Source organism: Haliotis rubra, unplaced genomic scaffold (genome assembly GCF_003918875.1).
Source record: "Haliotis rubra isolate DU_JTF1 unplaced genomic scaffold, ASM391887v1 Scf21, whole genome shotgun sequence".
NCBI classification, from domain to species: domain Eukaryota; kingdom Metazoa; phylum Mollusca; class Gastropoda; order Lepetellida; family Haliotidae; genus Haliotis; species Haliotis rubra.
The window spans coordinates 1,235,327-1,249,624 of record NW_025766114.1 but is presented as its reverse complement, the minus strand read 5'-3'; the positions used below and the strand labels follow the sequence as shown (position 1 = coordinate 1,249,624).

Here is a 14,298-nt window from a genome sequence, read left to right as displayed (position 1 = left end):
TGGCACATGTCATCGTATCCCAACTGTGTAGATCGATGCTCATGCTGTTGATCACCAGGTTTAGACTCAATTATTTACAGAACGCCGTCATATAGCTTGAATATTGCTGAGTGTGGCGTTAAACAACAAACAATTAAACATGACACTATTCAACAACTTAACTCAAAAAGTGTCATTTTAGATGGATTAGTGCTTGTGTTATCAATCACTGGCTTTTCTACTGCAGATTTCATTGTCTATACACTGTAGGATATAGACTGAAACAGATTCACTCACTCATGAACAAATTCCCCACCGACATAATCCTTTAGCCTGCCCCATAGTCCCTGAACCACATTATTTCCCCTTCCGCCCTGCCGTTTAGTCTAGTTTTCCTCAGGTTCTCAATCTCACATCTCACTTAAGTTCATTTTCAATTTAAAATGAATTGTTTCTACCAAAATTATATATATTAACATTAGTGTACAAATCAACCTCAGTTCAGTATTTTACTGTAACAACAAAACATTGCTACAGAACATTATAAATCATTGTACAGTTTGACAGATAATTTGAAAAAGTTGAACTACAGAAATGTTACAATCGATAAGACTTCTTCTCAGACATGTCTTTTTGGGGATTGCCCTGTGTTGGTTATGTATCTTAAAGTAACTTTCTTAACAGTGAAATGTCACCACATGGCTTTTGTGCACCAAATATTACTCTTCTGAATAGTTTGTACTGACAGAGACACCTGGAGAGACAATCTCTTATTCACAGAAGCGGCACGAGTTTATCATACATCGTTGATGGGTCAGTACCAATAACTGTACAGGCACGACCCAAGGGGGTCCTTAAAGCAGGGGTCAAGTCTCGAGGGTGGATGCATTGCTACATTTTAGTTTGTGTGTGTGGGGCAGGGAGGGGGTTATTTAAATAATATCAGAAGAGCGAAAATATGTACAGAGGTGAGGCTCCATATCTCATGATCAGAATGAATCTAAATATTCTTGTAATGATAACATATTGAGAAAACATAAGTGTATGAGGATTTCATTCTGTTGGCATTTGTACTTAATAAATTATGGTAACTTCTTTGAGGGGCACTTAGAAATTAAAGTTCTAAGGAAGGATAAGAATATATGGGAGAGCAGGTTTATTGCTGTAGGAGCGGTGTAGGTTAAGCATGTTCAGACAAGTGCTGTGTGTTATGTGTTGCTTTGATTGATTACAGTGTTTGAACCTAAACCAAAATGTTGCTTATATTCTTACTAAGAAGCTGTTCAGCTGTATATCTGATCCTTAAATTGCTTTTCTGGTGTATTTTCCATGGATCATTGGTGCATGTTTTATGGAATGCTATGAACATGAAAGTTGAACAAAATTTGTTTGCATGACTTTTCTTATGTCGTTCCCCATTACAGTGTGGGTTGTAGGGTAACCAAGTGGTTAAAGTGTTTGCTCATCACACTGAAGACCTAGGTTCAATACCCTACATGGGTACAAGTCCATCTCTGGTGCCTCTGCCATGACAGTGCTGGACAATTGTTGAAAACAGTGTTAAACTCAATTCACTCATTACAAGTATCTTTGAGCACTCCATACCAATAAATTTAAAATATTTTTTTCAGAAAATAGTCGTGTGAAGCATCTGTATATTGGACTTGAGACATTTGTAATTGAAGGTTCAGTCATCCAATAGATCTTTAGCATGGCAGAGATGGGATGGAGTTGAACGTTATCAGTACAAGGTGTCTGATTTGGTTCAAAATGTCCACTGTTTGAGTGAGTGAGTTGGGTTTTACACGTCTGTTGGCAATATCCAAGCAATATCGTGCCAAGAGACAGATTTTGTGTTCACACATTGTACCATTGTAAACAAACAGATTTGGAATACAAGGCTATGGCTACCACATCACCACTAAATGTTTGGAGTCAAGTGGGAGACAGAGTATTGTTTTATGCCACTTTTAGCAATACTCCTGCAATGTCAGTGTTTGAGTAAGTTTAGTTTTACGCCGTACTCAACAATATTCCAGATATATGGTGGCGGTCTGTAAATATTCGAGTCTGGACCAGACAATCCAGTGATAAACAACATGAGCATCGATCTGAGCAAATGGGAACCGATTACATGTGTCAGTCAAGCCAGCAAGCCTGCCCACCCGATCCCGTTAGTCGCCTCTTACGACAAGCATGGGTTACTGAAGATTAATTCTAACCCGGACCTTCCTGCAATATCACAGCAGGGGACACAAAAAAGGGTCTCACACACTGTACCCATGTGGGGAATCAAATCCGGGTCTTCAGTGTAATGAGTGGACTCTTTAACCATCAGGCTACCCCACAGCCCCTTAGAGCCCAGATTCAAGGGTGCCATTGTACAAACCAACCTCAGTGCTTCAACTGTCGTAAGTCTATGTTAAGCTATGGAAGTTACGATCACCTTAGTACTAAGATCGCTTTGTGCAATGACACCCTGTTCCTCCAAGTCATCTTAGTACTATCATAAGCCAGCATTAAAGTATTGGAATTACAATCATCTTCATGCTAAGATCTCTGGCTGACCATATGGGCCCAGCCTAGGACTGGGCAGTGTTGTGGTCACTTCAATGACCTCCAAGTCATCTTAGTACTATGACCATCATAAGATTATGTTAAAGTATTGGAGTTACAATCATCTTCACACTAAGATCTCTGGCTGAGTATTTAGGCCCAGCCTAGGACTGGGCAGTGTTGTGGTCACTTCAATGACCTCCAAGTCATCTTAGTCCTATGACTATCATAAGATTATGTTAAAGTATTGGAGTTACAATCATCTTCACACTAAGATCTCTGGCTGAGTATTTAGGCCCAGCCTAGGACTGGGCAGTGTTGTGGTCACTTCAATGACCTCCAAGTCATCTTAGTACTTTGACCATCATAAGATTATGTTAAAGTATTGGAGTTACAATCATCTTCACACTAAGATCTCTGGCTGAGTATTTAGGCCCAGCCTAGGACTGGGCAGTGTTGTGGTCACTTCAATGACCTCCAAGTCATCTTAGTCCTATGACCATCATAAGATTATGTTAAAGTATTGGAGTTACAATCATCTTCACACTAAGATCTCTGGCTGAGTATTTAGGCCCAGCCTAGGACTGGGCAGTGTTGTGGTCACTTCAATGACCTCCAAGTCATCTTAGTGCTATGATCATATGTTAAAGTATTATAGGACTGGAAAGTTTTGGTAGCTACTTCAGAGACACCTAGTGGAATTGAGCAAGATCTTATTACATAATGAACAAATGGTCTCAGTATCCAACAATGCTGCAATCAGTAAGTGTCATTACAGGAGCTTAGCATCAATACCAAGACTTATGGAGGTTCAGTTTCTTCGAATGTAACAGAAGTATCCACTTCAGTTGTGTATATTCTTGTCAATCTCACATTTCCTTAACCAGGTTATTTTCCATTCCACTGGCACATACTATAATGCCATTACTCTAAATGAAGCAATAAATCTCACAAGGCCTACTTTTCAATTTAAATGTAGTTGCTTGTTTCTTTCTAAATTATGTATCTTCAGAGGTGAAGTCTATGTGTCAATCCCCACATGGGTACAATGTGTAAAGCCCATTTCTGGTGTACCCCACTGTGATATTGCTGGACTATTGTTAAACGTGAGTGAAATCATACTCACTCACTCTATGTGTTAAGAAATTTCATATCTGTTCAACAGTACTTACTTGAATCAGGAAATTAGTTTCGGAACAACCTATCAGTTTTTTCTGTAGTTTTGGATTTTTGAGGGGTTTTGCCCACCGTTCATTTGTTCAAGAACACACGAACATGGCCTGACACTGATTAATCGCAGTAATACAAAAATACTTTTTGATTAGCGGTGCAACCAGATGCCAACAGTTGGGGCTTTATTTCTTTTTCAACAGAGGTGTTGATGCCCCAGTCGACTAAGGCAATGGACTACACTGATAGGTGTATCCCGTAAACAAACCAGAAACCCATAATTCTTATGAATCTTCTACCTCTTTTACGTCATTGCCATAAATCCTTTAGTTTGACTGTAATGGCACAAAACTAATCTTCAGAATTTTCAACAGAAGTCCTTGTCTCTGTCAACAACCACAACTAGTTGTCAAGATAAATAGTACCTCTAATCAGAATCTAGCTCTTCAGCTTGTTAAGGTAGGAACAACCTCGCATCTTTCTAAATATCCATCATCCAGAGACAGACGAATTATGTTTTGTTTGTTTGTTTGTTGTTTAACGCTGCACTCAGCAATATTCCAGCTATTTGGCGGTGGTCTGTAAATAATCGAGTCTGGACCAGACAATGCTATGGTCAACATCATCAGCATCAATCTACGCAATTAAGATGCAATGACATGTGTCACGCCGCTTTTAGACAATTGTCATGATATTGTACTCAATTTTAGAGATCTGTCTGATGCTGAAAAGTTATGTCACATTTTAACCAACCTTTTATTTATTCTTATTAGTGCCAAAACCTTCAGGGCTATTTTACATGCTCAAAGTAATACAACATGTCAGGACATGATTTGGGAAATCCATTACAGTGACAGTTAAGTATGATTCTTTATGCTACTATCAGTCATCATTTTAAGATTCCCGTAGATTTCTGTCTTCAAACTTGAGTGAATGAATGAAAGGTTTATTCGCTGTGTATAAATTTTCGCAGTAAAATATTTTGCGTGAAAATAAAACCTACGCGATATATAATACGTTTACAGTATATATTTATACAAATGATCTTAAACTCTATCTTCTTATGCTATTTTATCTTCTAAAATATGTTTTGTTGTTTTACTTCATAGTCTCTCATAACTCCAGTTAGAGTGGCATGTATATTTTATTAATATCTATATGTGAGTGCAATTTGTATGTATAAGGTGAGACTTAAATAAAATATTCTGTCTGTCTGTCTGTCTGTCTGTCTGTCTGTCTGTCTGTCTGTCTGTCTGTCTGTCTGTCTGTCTGTCTGTCTGTCTGTCTGTCTGTCTGTCTGTCTGTCTGTCTGCCTGTCTGTGTCAACCAAGTCAGCAAGTCTGACCACTCGATCCCTGGGATCAGTTGCCTCTTATAACTAGCTTGGGTTGCTGAAAACCGAATCTAACCTGGATCTTCACAGGTGACAGAAGAATGGGAGGAGCATGGAAGTAATTGTGATATGGATGTAGTATCCTTTGAAATATTAACCATGACGACTCTGGTCCATATAATTCTGTTGAATCCGCTACTTCTGTGACATTGCCAGAATATTCCAGGTGAATTCCTGCTCAGGTATACTCCCAGTCTAGCTGATGGAAGTTGAACATTCTTGTTGATTCATTCTTTAGTCCTTGAAAATCCATGTGAAAAATACAAATATGTCTCCAAAAGCACCATGACATCATTATCATGTGTGTTGAAGATGTATGAGAACAATCAATGATATTTCTATTTGTGGTTGTTGTGAACTCATGTCCAGGATATCATAATTCTTGGCATGACGTCACTTCCAGTTCACGTTCATCAGTGATGTCATTGATGACCTAGTTTCTGGTTCTGACACCACTTACAGTTCAGGTTCATCAATGACGTCATATGACCTTCTCGCACCTCACAGGCAGTTTGGGTTATCAGGGGTAATAATGTCCATTATTGTATACGCTCAGAGCATGTTTCAGCAGTGTGGAGTCCAGCATTATATAAGTGGCCTTAATATTATATTGTCACTGGGGCGGTGAGGTAGCCTAGTGGTTAAAGCGTTGGCTCGTCACGCCAAAGACCCGGGTTCGAATCCCCACATGGGTACAATGTGTGAAGCCCATTTCTTGCCGTGATGTTGCTGGAATATTGCTAAAATCGGCGTAACCAAAGTCAGTCAGTCAGTCAGTCAGTTATATTGTCACTTCCAGTTCAGGTTCTCCATTGATGAAGTAGTTGATGATGTCACTGCTGGTTGTGACATCACTTCTGGTTCGGTTCTACAATGACGTCATTGATGAAGTCATGTTGACGTCACTTTTGGTTTTGACATCACATCCAGCTCAGGTTCTCTTGTGACATCATGTATGAAGTCATTGATAACGTCACTTTTGGTTTTGACATCACATCCAGTTCAGGTTCTCTTGTGACATCATGTATGAAGTCATTGATGACGTCACTTTGGTTTTGGCATCACATCCAGTTCAGGTTCTCTTGTGACATCATGTATGAAGTCATTGATGATGTCATTTTTGGTTTTGACATCACATCCAGCTCAGGTTCTCTTGTGACATCATTGTATGAAGTCATTGATGACGTCACTTTGGTTTTGGCATCACATCCAGTTCAGCTTCTCTAGTGACATCATTGTTGAAGTCATGATGACTTCACTTCTGGTTATCTGTCCCTTTGATTATGTTAGAAGTGACATATCCATTTTGTGACATCACTTCCAGTTCTGATGTCACTGCCTGTCACCTACAGACCATGGTTCCTGTTGTCTTTATATCAGTGCGTCTATGTCACTGTGTAACCAAAGTCAAACGTGTTTGATAAAAAATGTAAAAGATTAACATTTCTTCTTCAAGAAGAAATATGAAGTATTCCGCATCCTTCATATTTCTTCACGAAAAAGTCATTTTCGTTGATCTTTTTCATGAAGAAATATGAAGTAAGCAGTCCTTAACATATTTGTCTATGTGTCTACAAACATATTCCTGGAACTTTGTAACTGGCATAAGGTACAACATACCGGGAGGTGAGTTAATTGGTTGCCTCATTTGCTCTTTTCTTAGTTTGCTTCTACTATTTGCATTTCTTTCAGTAGGTGACTGTCAGTTTGTGCTTGACATAATGGTAAGAGATGAGTTAACATTCGGTATATTTCAGTGAGGAACCGTATACGTGTCGGTATCGCTTGCAGGTTTGACATTTGGAACCGTGCCATCAGTTGTACATGTATGTGTACTTCAAGACGGTGTAGGAATTCAGGTGATGTATCAGCTGTCTTTGTGTGTAATATGTCATGTAATTACTGTCGATGTGAGTGTTGTACTTTATATGTCCATGGCAACAGATTTACTTTGATATTGTCGATTGTGTGGTATTTATGAGCAGTGTACACATTTGGTTCACAAACTGACTCACTGACTCACTTGCTTGGTCATACTTCTCATTAACTAATCCCACTCTTCTCACTAATCACACTCTTCTCACTTATCTCACTCTTCTCATTCACTAGTCACTTTCTTCTCACTTATCTTACTCTTCTCACTTATCTCACTCTTCTCACTAATCTTACACTTCTCACTAATCCCTCTTTTCTCACTTATCTTACTCTTCTCACTAATCCCACTCTTCTCACTTATCTCACTCTTCTCACTTATCTTACTCTTCTCACTAATCTCACTCTTCTCACTTATCTAACTCTTCTCACTAATGCCACTCTTCTCACTTATCTCACTCTTCTCACTTATCTTACTCTTCTCACTAATCTCACTCTTCTCACTTATCTTACTCTTCTCACTTATCTTACTCTTCTCACTAATCTCACTCTTCTCACTTATCTCACTCTTCTCACTTATCTTACTCTTCTCACTAATCTCACTCTTCTCACTTATCTTACTCTTCTCACTTATCTTACTCTTCTCACTAATCCCACTCTTCTCACTTATCTCACTCTTCTCACTTATCTTACTCTTCTCACTAATCTCACTCTTCTCACTTATCTTACTCTTCTCACTAATGCCACTCTTCTCACTTATCTCACTCTTCTCACTTATCTCACTCTTCTCACTTATCTCACTCTTCTCACTTATCTTACTCTTCTCACTAATCCCACTCTTCTCACTTATCTCACTCTTCTCACTTATCCCACTCTTCTCACTTATCTCACTCTTCTCACTTATCTAACTCTTCTCACTTATCTCACTCTTCTCACTAATCCCACTCTTCTCACTTATCTTACTCTTCTCACTAATCCCACTCTTCTCACTTATCTTACTCTTCTCACTAATCCCACTCTTCTCACTTATCTCACTCTTCTCACTTATCTCACTCTTCTCACTTATCTCACTCTTCTCACTTATCTTACTCTTCTCACTAATCCCACTCTTCTCACTTATCTCACTCTTCTCACTTATCTCACTCTTCTCACTTATCTTACTCTTCTCACTAATCCCACTCTTCTCACTTATCTCACTCTTCTCACTTATCCCACTCTTCTCACTTATCTCACTCTTCTCATTCACTAGTCACTTTGTTTTCACATATCTCACTCTTCTCACTTATCTCACTCTTCTCACTAATCCCACTCTTCTCACTTATCTCACTCTTCTCACTTATCTTACTCTTCTCACTAATGCCACTCTTCTCACTTATCTCACTCTTCTCACTTATCTCACTCTTCTCACTTATCTCACTCTTCTCACTTATCTCACTCTTCTCACTAATCCCACTCTTCTCACTTATCTCACTCTTCTCACTAATCCCACTCTTCTCACTTATCTCACTCTTCTCACTTATCTCACTCTTCTCATTCACTAGTCACACTCTTCTCACTTATCTCACTCTTCTCATTCACTAGTCACACTCTTCTGACATATCTCACTCTTCTCACTTATCTCACTCTTCTCATTCACTAGTCACTTTCTTTTCACATATCTCACTCTTCTCACTTATCTCACTCTTCTCATTCACTAGTCACACTCTTCTCACATATCTCACTCTTCTCACTTATCTCACTCTTCTCATTCACTAGTCACACTCTTTTACATATCTCACTCTTCTCACTTATCTCACTCTTCTCATTCACTAGTCACACTCTTCTCACATATCTCACTCTTCTCATTCACTAGTCACACTCTTCTCATTGATCTCACTCTTCTCACATATCTCACTCTTCTCATTCACTAGTCACTTTCTTTTCACATATATCACTCTTCTCACTTATCTCACTCTTCTCATTCACTAGTCACACTCTTCTCACATATCTCACTCTTCTCACTTATCTCACTCTTCTCATTCACTAGTCACACTCTTCTCACTTATCTCACTCTTCTCATCTCTTATCTCACTCTTCTCATTCTTCTGACACTCTTATCCTGCTCTTCATGCTCACTTATCTCATTCTTCACATTCACTTATCTGGCTCTCATCACTCCCTTTCTGACTCTTCTCACACTCCTATCTCACCCTTCTCACTTATCTCATACCACCCCTGTAGTCTACAAAATATAACTTTTTGCTTCAGGCTAAAGAACATATTCTTCGTTCGCCTTAATACTCTTCAAACTAAGGAAATTGCTTCACCTTATCTTCCCTAACTAGATGCACATTGGGACAATCGCCTGATTATTAGAATCATATTTGTATCTCTATCTTTTCACTCTTATCTCCAGGAGAAAGATGTCGCTCTTCTGACAGTAGGCGCCAGCTTCTTTCAGGTTACGGACTCAGGAATCCTGGTTAATAAACTGGTCGTTAAATACTGTATCAACTGAGACTTTATCATCCTGATTTATCTGTTATCACTGTTTGCTTGACTTCTTTTTATTGGTTTAACACGTAACATGTGAAGTGAGACTGTGAGATGCTTTACCTGACGCTGGGAGGGAAGAGGAAGTGGGCTTCTTGTCAATAATTTGTGATAAACAGGAGCATGTGTATTTTTAATGTGAAAATTACTTCGATATGTCTTTGCTTTTAACTCACCTTAACGTGTTTGATTGAATTATTAATGAAGTATAGTAACATGGAGCTTTGTCTAGCCACTTATCTATCTTAAATTTTTTATGCCCCCGCCATATATGGCTGGGGCATATACCCTAAGCTGGTCCGTCCGTCTGTCCATCCATCTGTCCGTCTGTCCGTACGAAACAGGGAATGTATTCTATCCACTTCTCCACCATAACCGCTCTGTGGAATTCAATGAACTTATACATGGGCTTTCTTGGGACTCTAATGGTGTGCATCTCATATTTTGTTTTTTTATTTTATTGTTTTTTTTTGTAAGTTTAGAGACATTTGAACTTAGGTACATTTTGCTGAATTTCTCTATGATGATAGTGTAATAGGGGATGAAGTCTATCCACTTCTCCACAAAAAATGCTCAACAGAATTGAATGAACTTCTACATGTCTTTTGTAGGGACTCTAAAGGTGTGCATTTCATAATTTTTTATGCAATTTCTTAATTTTGTCACTTTTACAGATGTTTGAACTTAGTTGAATTTTGTTCTATTCAGCCAGTGTTCGTTCCATCCAACAGGGGGTGTACGTTATCCACTTCTCCTCAAAAACTACTTTATGGAATTCATTTAGATTACACAGGTGCTTTATAGGGACTCTAAAGGCGTGCATCTCATATTTTGATTTTGTATTTTATTTATTTTTTCAATTTTAATGCCGTTTGAACTTAGATAAATTTTGTTGAATTTCTCTCTGAATATAGTGTTGTAGGGGGTGAAGTCTATCCACTTCTCCACAAAAGCTGCTCAAAAGAATTGATTGAGCTTCTACGTGTGTTTCATTGGAACTCTAAAGGTGTGCATCTCATACCTTGTTCATCCAATTTCTTAATTTTGTCACTTCTACAGATGTTTGAACTTAGTTGAATTTGGTTCTATTGATCCAGTTCGTCCCATACAACAGGGGGTGTACTTTATCCACTTCTCCTCAAAAACCACTGCACAAAACTCATTTAGCTTACATATGTCTTTTATAGAGACTCTAAAGGTGTGCATCTCATATTTTGTTTTTGTATTTTATATTTTTTTTGTATGTTTAGAGACATTTGAACTTAGAAGTTAGATACATTTTGTTGAATTTCTCTTTGATGATAGTGAATAGGGGATTAAGTCTGCTTTATGGAATTCATTTAGATTACACATGTGCTTTATAGGGACTCTAAAGGTGTGCATCTCATATTTTGATTTTGTATTTTATTTATTTTTCAAATTTTAATGCCGTTTAAACTTGCATAAATTTTGTTGAATTTCTCTCTGAATATAGTGTTATAGGGGATGAAGTCTATCAACTTCTCCACAAAAGCTGCTCAACAGAATTGGCCTTCTACGTGTGTTTCATTGGAACTCTAAAGGTGTGCATCTCATACCTTGTTCATCCAGTTACTTAATTTTGTCACTTCTACAGATGTTTGAACTTGAATTGGTTCTATTGATCCAGTTCATCCCATACAATAGGGGGTGTACTTTATCCACTTCTCCTCAAAAACCACTGCACAAAACTCATTTAGCTTACATATGTCTTTTATAGAGACTCTAAAGGTGTACATCTCATATTTTGTTTTTGTATTTTATAGTTTTTTGTATGTTTAGAGACATTTGAACTTAGAAGTTAGATACATTTTGTTGAATTTCTCTTTGATGATAGTGAATAGGGGATGAAGTCTATCCACTTCTCCACAAAAGCTGCTCAACAGAATTGATTAAGCTTATACATGTGTTTCATTGGAACTCAAAAGGTGTGCATCTCATAGTTGCATAGATGTTGAACTTGTTGAACTTGTTCATGAATTTTGTTCAATTATTGATCTTTATATGATAATAGGTTGTGTTTTCTAACCCCTCAACACATTGTTTTTAGCGTTTTCAAGTACTTCAGTGGGACCCTGAATGGTTATTTATGGTTCCATTCATGTATACAATTTTCGAGACTTTGTCTGAAATGAAGGACTTACCACTTTAGCTTCTACAGCAATCTATTGCTTTCACTTGCCTCCACAGTGATATTGCTATTGCTAGTTTATTTACCCTTGTACCATGAACCTTCATGATATAGGTTTAATTGTACTGTGGTAAGTTCATTGTTACATACATTTACAAATAAGTATTTACCTTGGACACTTTGGATATATTTATTTTATAATCAACCATGATATTTATTTAGTAGAAATTAATCACCAGAGCACACTCAGTGTAGGGAACTCTTCCTACAGCAGCGGGGGCATCTGTGTCCCTGGACACAATTTTGTTTAGATTTGCTTCCTCTGAAATCTGAACTTTGTTACTTGGATGGCCACTAGGGTGATCAAAAATATTTTAAAATTCAGTCTGATTTTAAACATGGTTGCAATGACAGCCATTCATGGTAATCATGGCCTGACAGGTAATCGTCATTGCTTGCAATGTCAGTCAGTGGATTATCGGGTCCAGATTGGATAATTAACAGGTTGTGGTCCTATGGCAGGTGGGGGGTGGTGGGTGGTGGGTGGTGGTGGTTAAAGCATTCGCTCATCACACTGAAGATGCCGGTTTAATTCCCCACATGGGCCCATTTCTGGTGTCTCCTGCTGTGATATACTCCTCACAAAAAATTAAGCAACAAGTATTTTCAGTGTGTTATCTTTATCAATCCCAAAAGTGATTTTTGCCGACATGTTACTGAAAGGTAAATATTCAAAGAATACATAACCTTTAGTGACTGCCAAATTGATTTATCTGATAACATTGACAACATCACCCAAACACAATCACCCTCAGAAACAACATGCAAAATGTGTGGAATGACTGTGCTCCCATCTTCACACATGCACCCTGATCGGTGTAAACCTACCTGTTATCATTCCTCTGGTACAACAAGCGGGTCCTAACTTCATTTTTATGGATGATAATGCCCGTCTATGGATAATAATGCCTGAGAAAGAGTTGTTAACGATGTTGTTTAGATCAACAACATCACACATATGGACTGACCTGCAAGGTCACCTGATCTTAATCCCATTGAATATGATTGGAACATTATTGGAAGTCATGTTTACGGTCTAAATGTTCACCCCCAGACTCTAGATGGCCTTGAGCAGGCGTTACAGAGAGAATGGCAGAACATTCCACAACAGCAACTTGAAAGGCTCATTTGGTCAATGCAAAGACCTGTAGAAGCTTGCATTCATGCTCATGGTGGTCATACACGTTACTGGACACTGCTTCACTGTCCAAAACTGACTTGAACCTTAATGTTAACATTTTGCTCCATCAATGCAGCACATTTTGCACGACTGTTTCATGGGGACATGCTTTTGATGATTTGTAAGTCTATTATTGCTCAATACCATTTCATTTAATTTTGTTAATCGTGTGTACATATGTTTCACCTTTCTATTGCATCATTCCATGATTTGCAATTTCAATTAATGAAAATGTAATGAGACTAAACATTTGTGTTGCTTAACTTTTTGTGAGGAGTATATATATTGCTGAAATATTGCTTAAAGCAGCGTAAAATAAACTCACTCACTCACTCATTCCAGCAGTGGACACCAGGAAGGCTATCCCATCACCCATCTTCATTAAGACCTGCATGGGGTACTCTCTCTCTCTCTATTTGTCTTTCTCACTCTGTATAAATATATATATCGTCCTCTGTATTTCTCTCTCACTCTCCTGTCTCTCTCTCTCAAAAATGACGGTACTCTCTCTCTCTCTCTCTCTCTCTCTCTATTTGTCTTTCTCACTCTGTATAAATATATATATCTCCTCTGTATTTTCTCTTTCTCTCTCTATAAATATATATATCTTCCTCTTTCTTTCTCTCTCTCTCCTGTCTTTCTCTCACTATAAATATGGTACTATTCCTCTCTCTTTCTCTCTCCTGTCTTTCTCTCAGAAATGATCTCTCTCTCTCTCTTCTCTCTCTCTCTCTCTCTCTCTCTCGCTTTCTCTCTCTCTCTCTCAGAAATGATGGGACTCCCTGTGAATATGTGAAAAAAATGAGGTGTGAAGGGGAATTGGGTATTTCAACACATTGAACATATTTTACAACGGCAGGGCAGCTTAATGTGGTGAGAAGTCCTTTCATATCTATGACATTTACTCCCACACAGGAGTAATGAAGCCATACCTTGAAGCAGGGGGAACTTCCACCCATGATTACAAGCGACTCTGCATACTGAAGGATGAGATTCATCTTGATTATGTTTCCAGGTCCGTTGACATCATACTCATTCTCATAGTTTACTAAAGCGGTAAATGTCCACAATCTTTGTCACCTTGGGATTCCTCCCCCACATTGTAACATACTGACCTCAAACCCAACGCACTTGAGAAGAGCACACAGCTTTCTGATTTGGGTTGTCATAGAAATTGACCACCATGGCTGATGTTCAAGCCATTGGCATCAACAGACGATGATATGTTATACCTGAAACACACTAATGTTTGCTAAATCGTTTTGCAGGAGAACCTGCACTTATTAAAGGATTACGACATCTTTAATTCCATCTAGAAGGGGTTGGTTGGTTGGTTGGTTAACACCGCACTCAGCAGTATTCCAGCTATATGGCCGTGGTCTGTAAATATTAGAGTCTGGAACAGAC

The 14,298-nt window shown here is 38.4% G+C and overlaps 1 protein-coding gene across 1 annotated transcript; it reads right to left on the bottom strand.

Annotated features, from left to right (window-relative positions):
- Nucleotides 1-7,388: 7,388 nt before the first annotated feature.
- Nucleotides 7,389-13,889, bottom strand: LOC124276494. The gene is made up of 4 exons (XM_046712124.1): nt 13,824-13,889; nt 7,889-8,204; nt 7,790-7,797; nt 7,389-7,736 (listed from the first exon to the last, which is right to left on the bottom strand). The coding sequence occupies exons 1-4, from the start codon at nt 13,887-13,889 to the stop codon at nt 7,389-7,391; spliced, it is 738 nt and encodes a 245-aa protein (XP_046568080.1).
- Nucleotides 13,890-14,298: the final 409 nt, after the last annotated feature.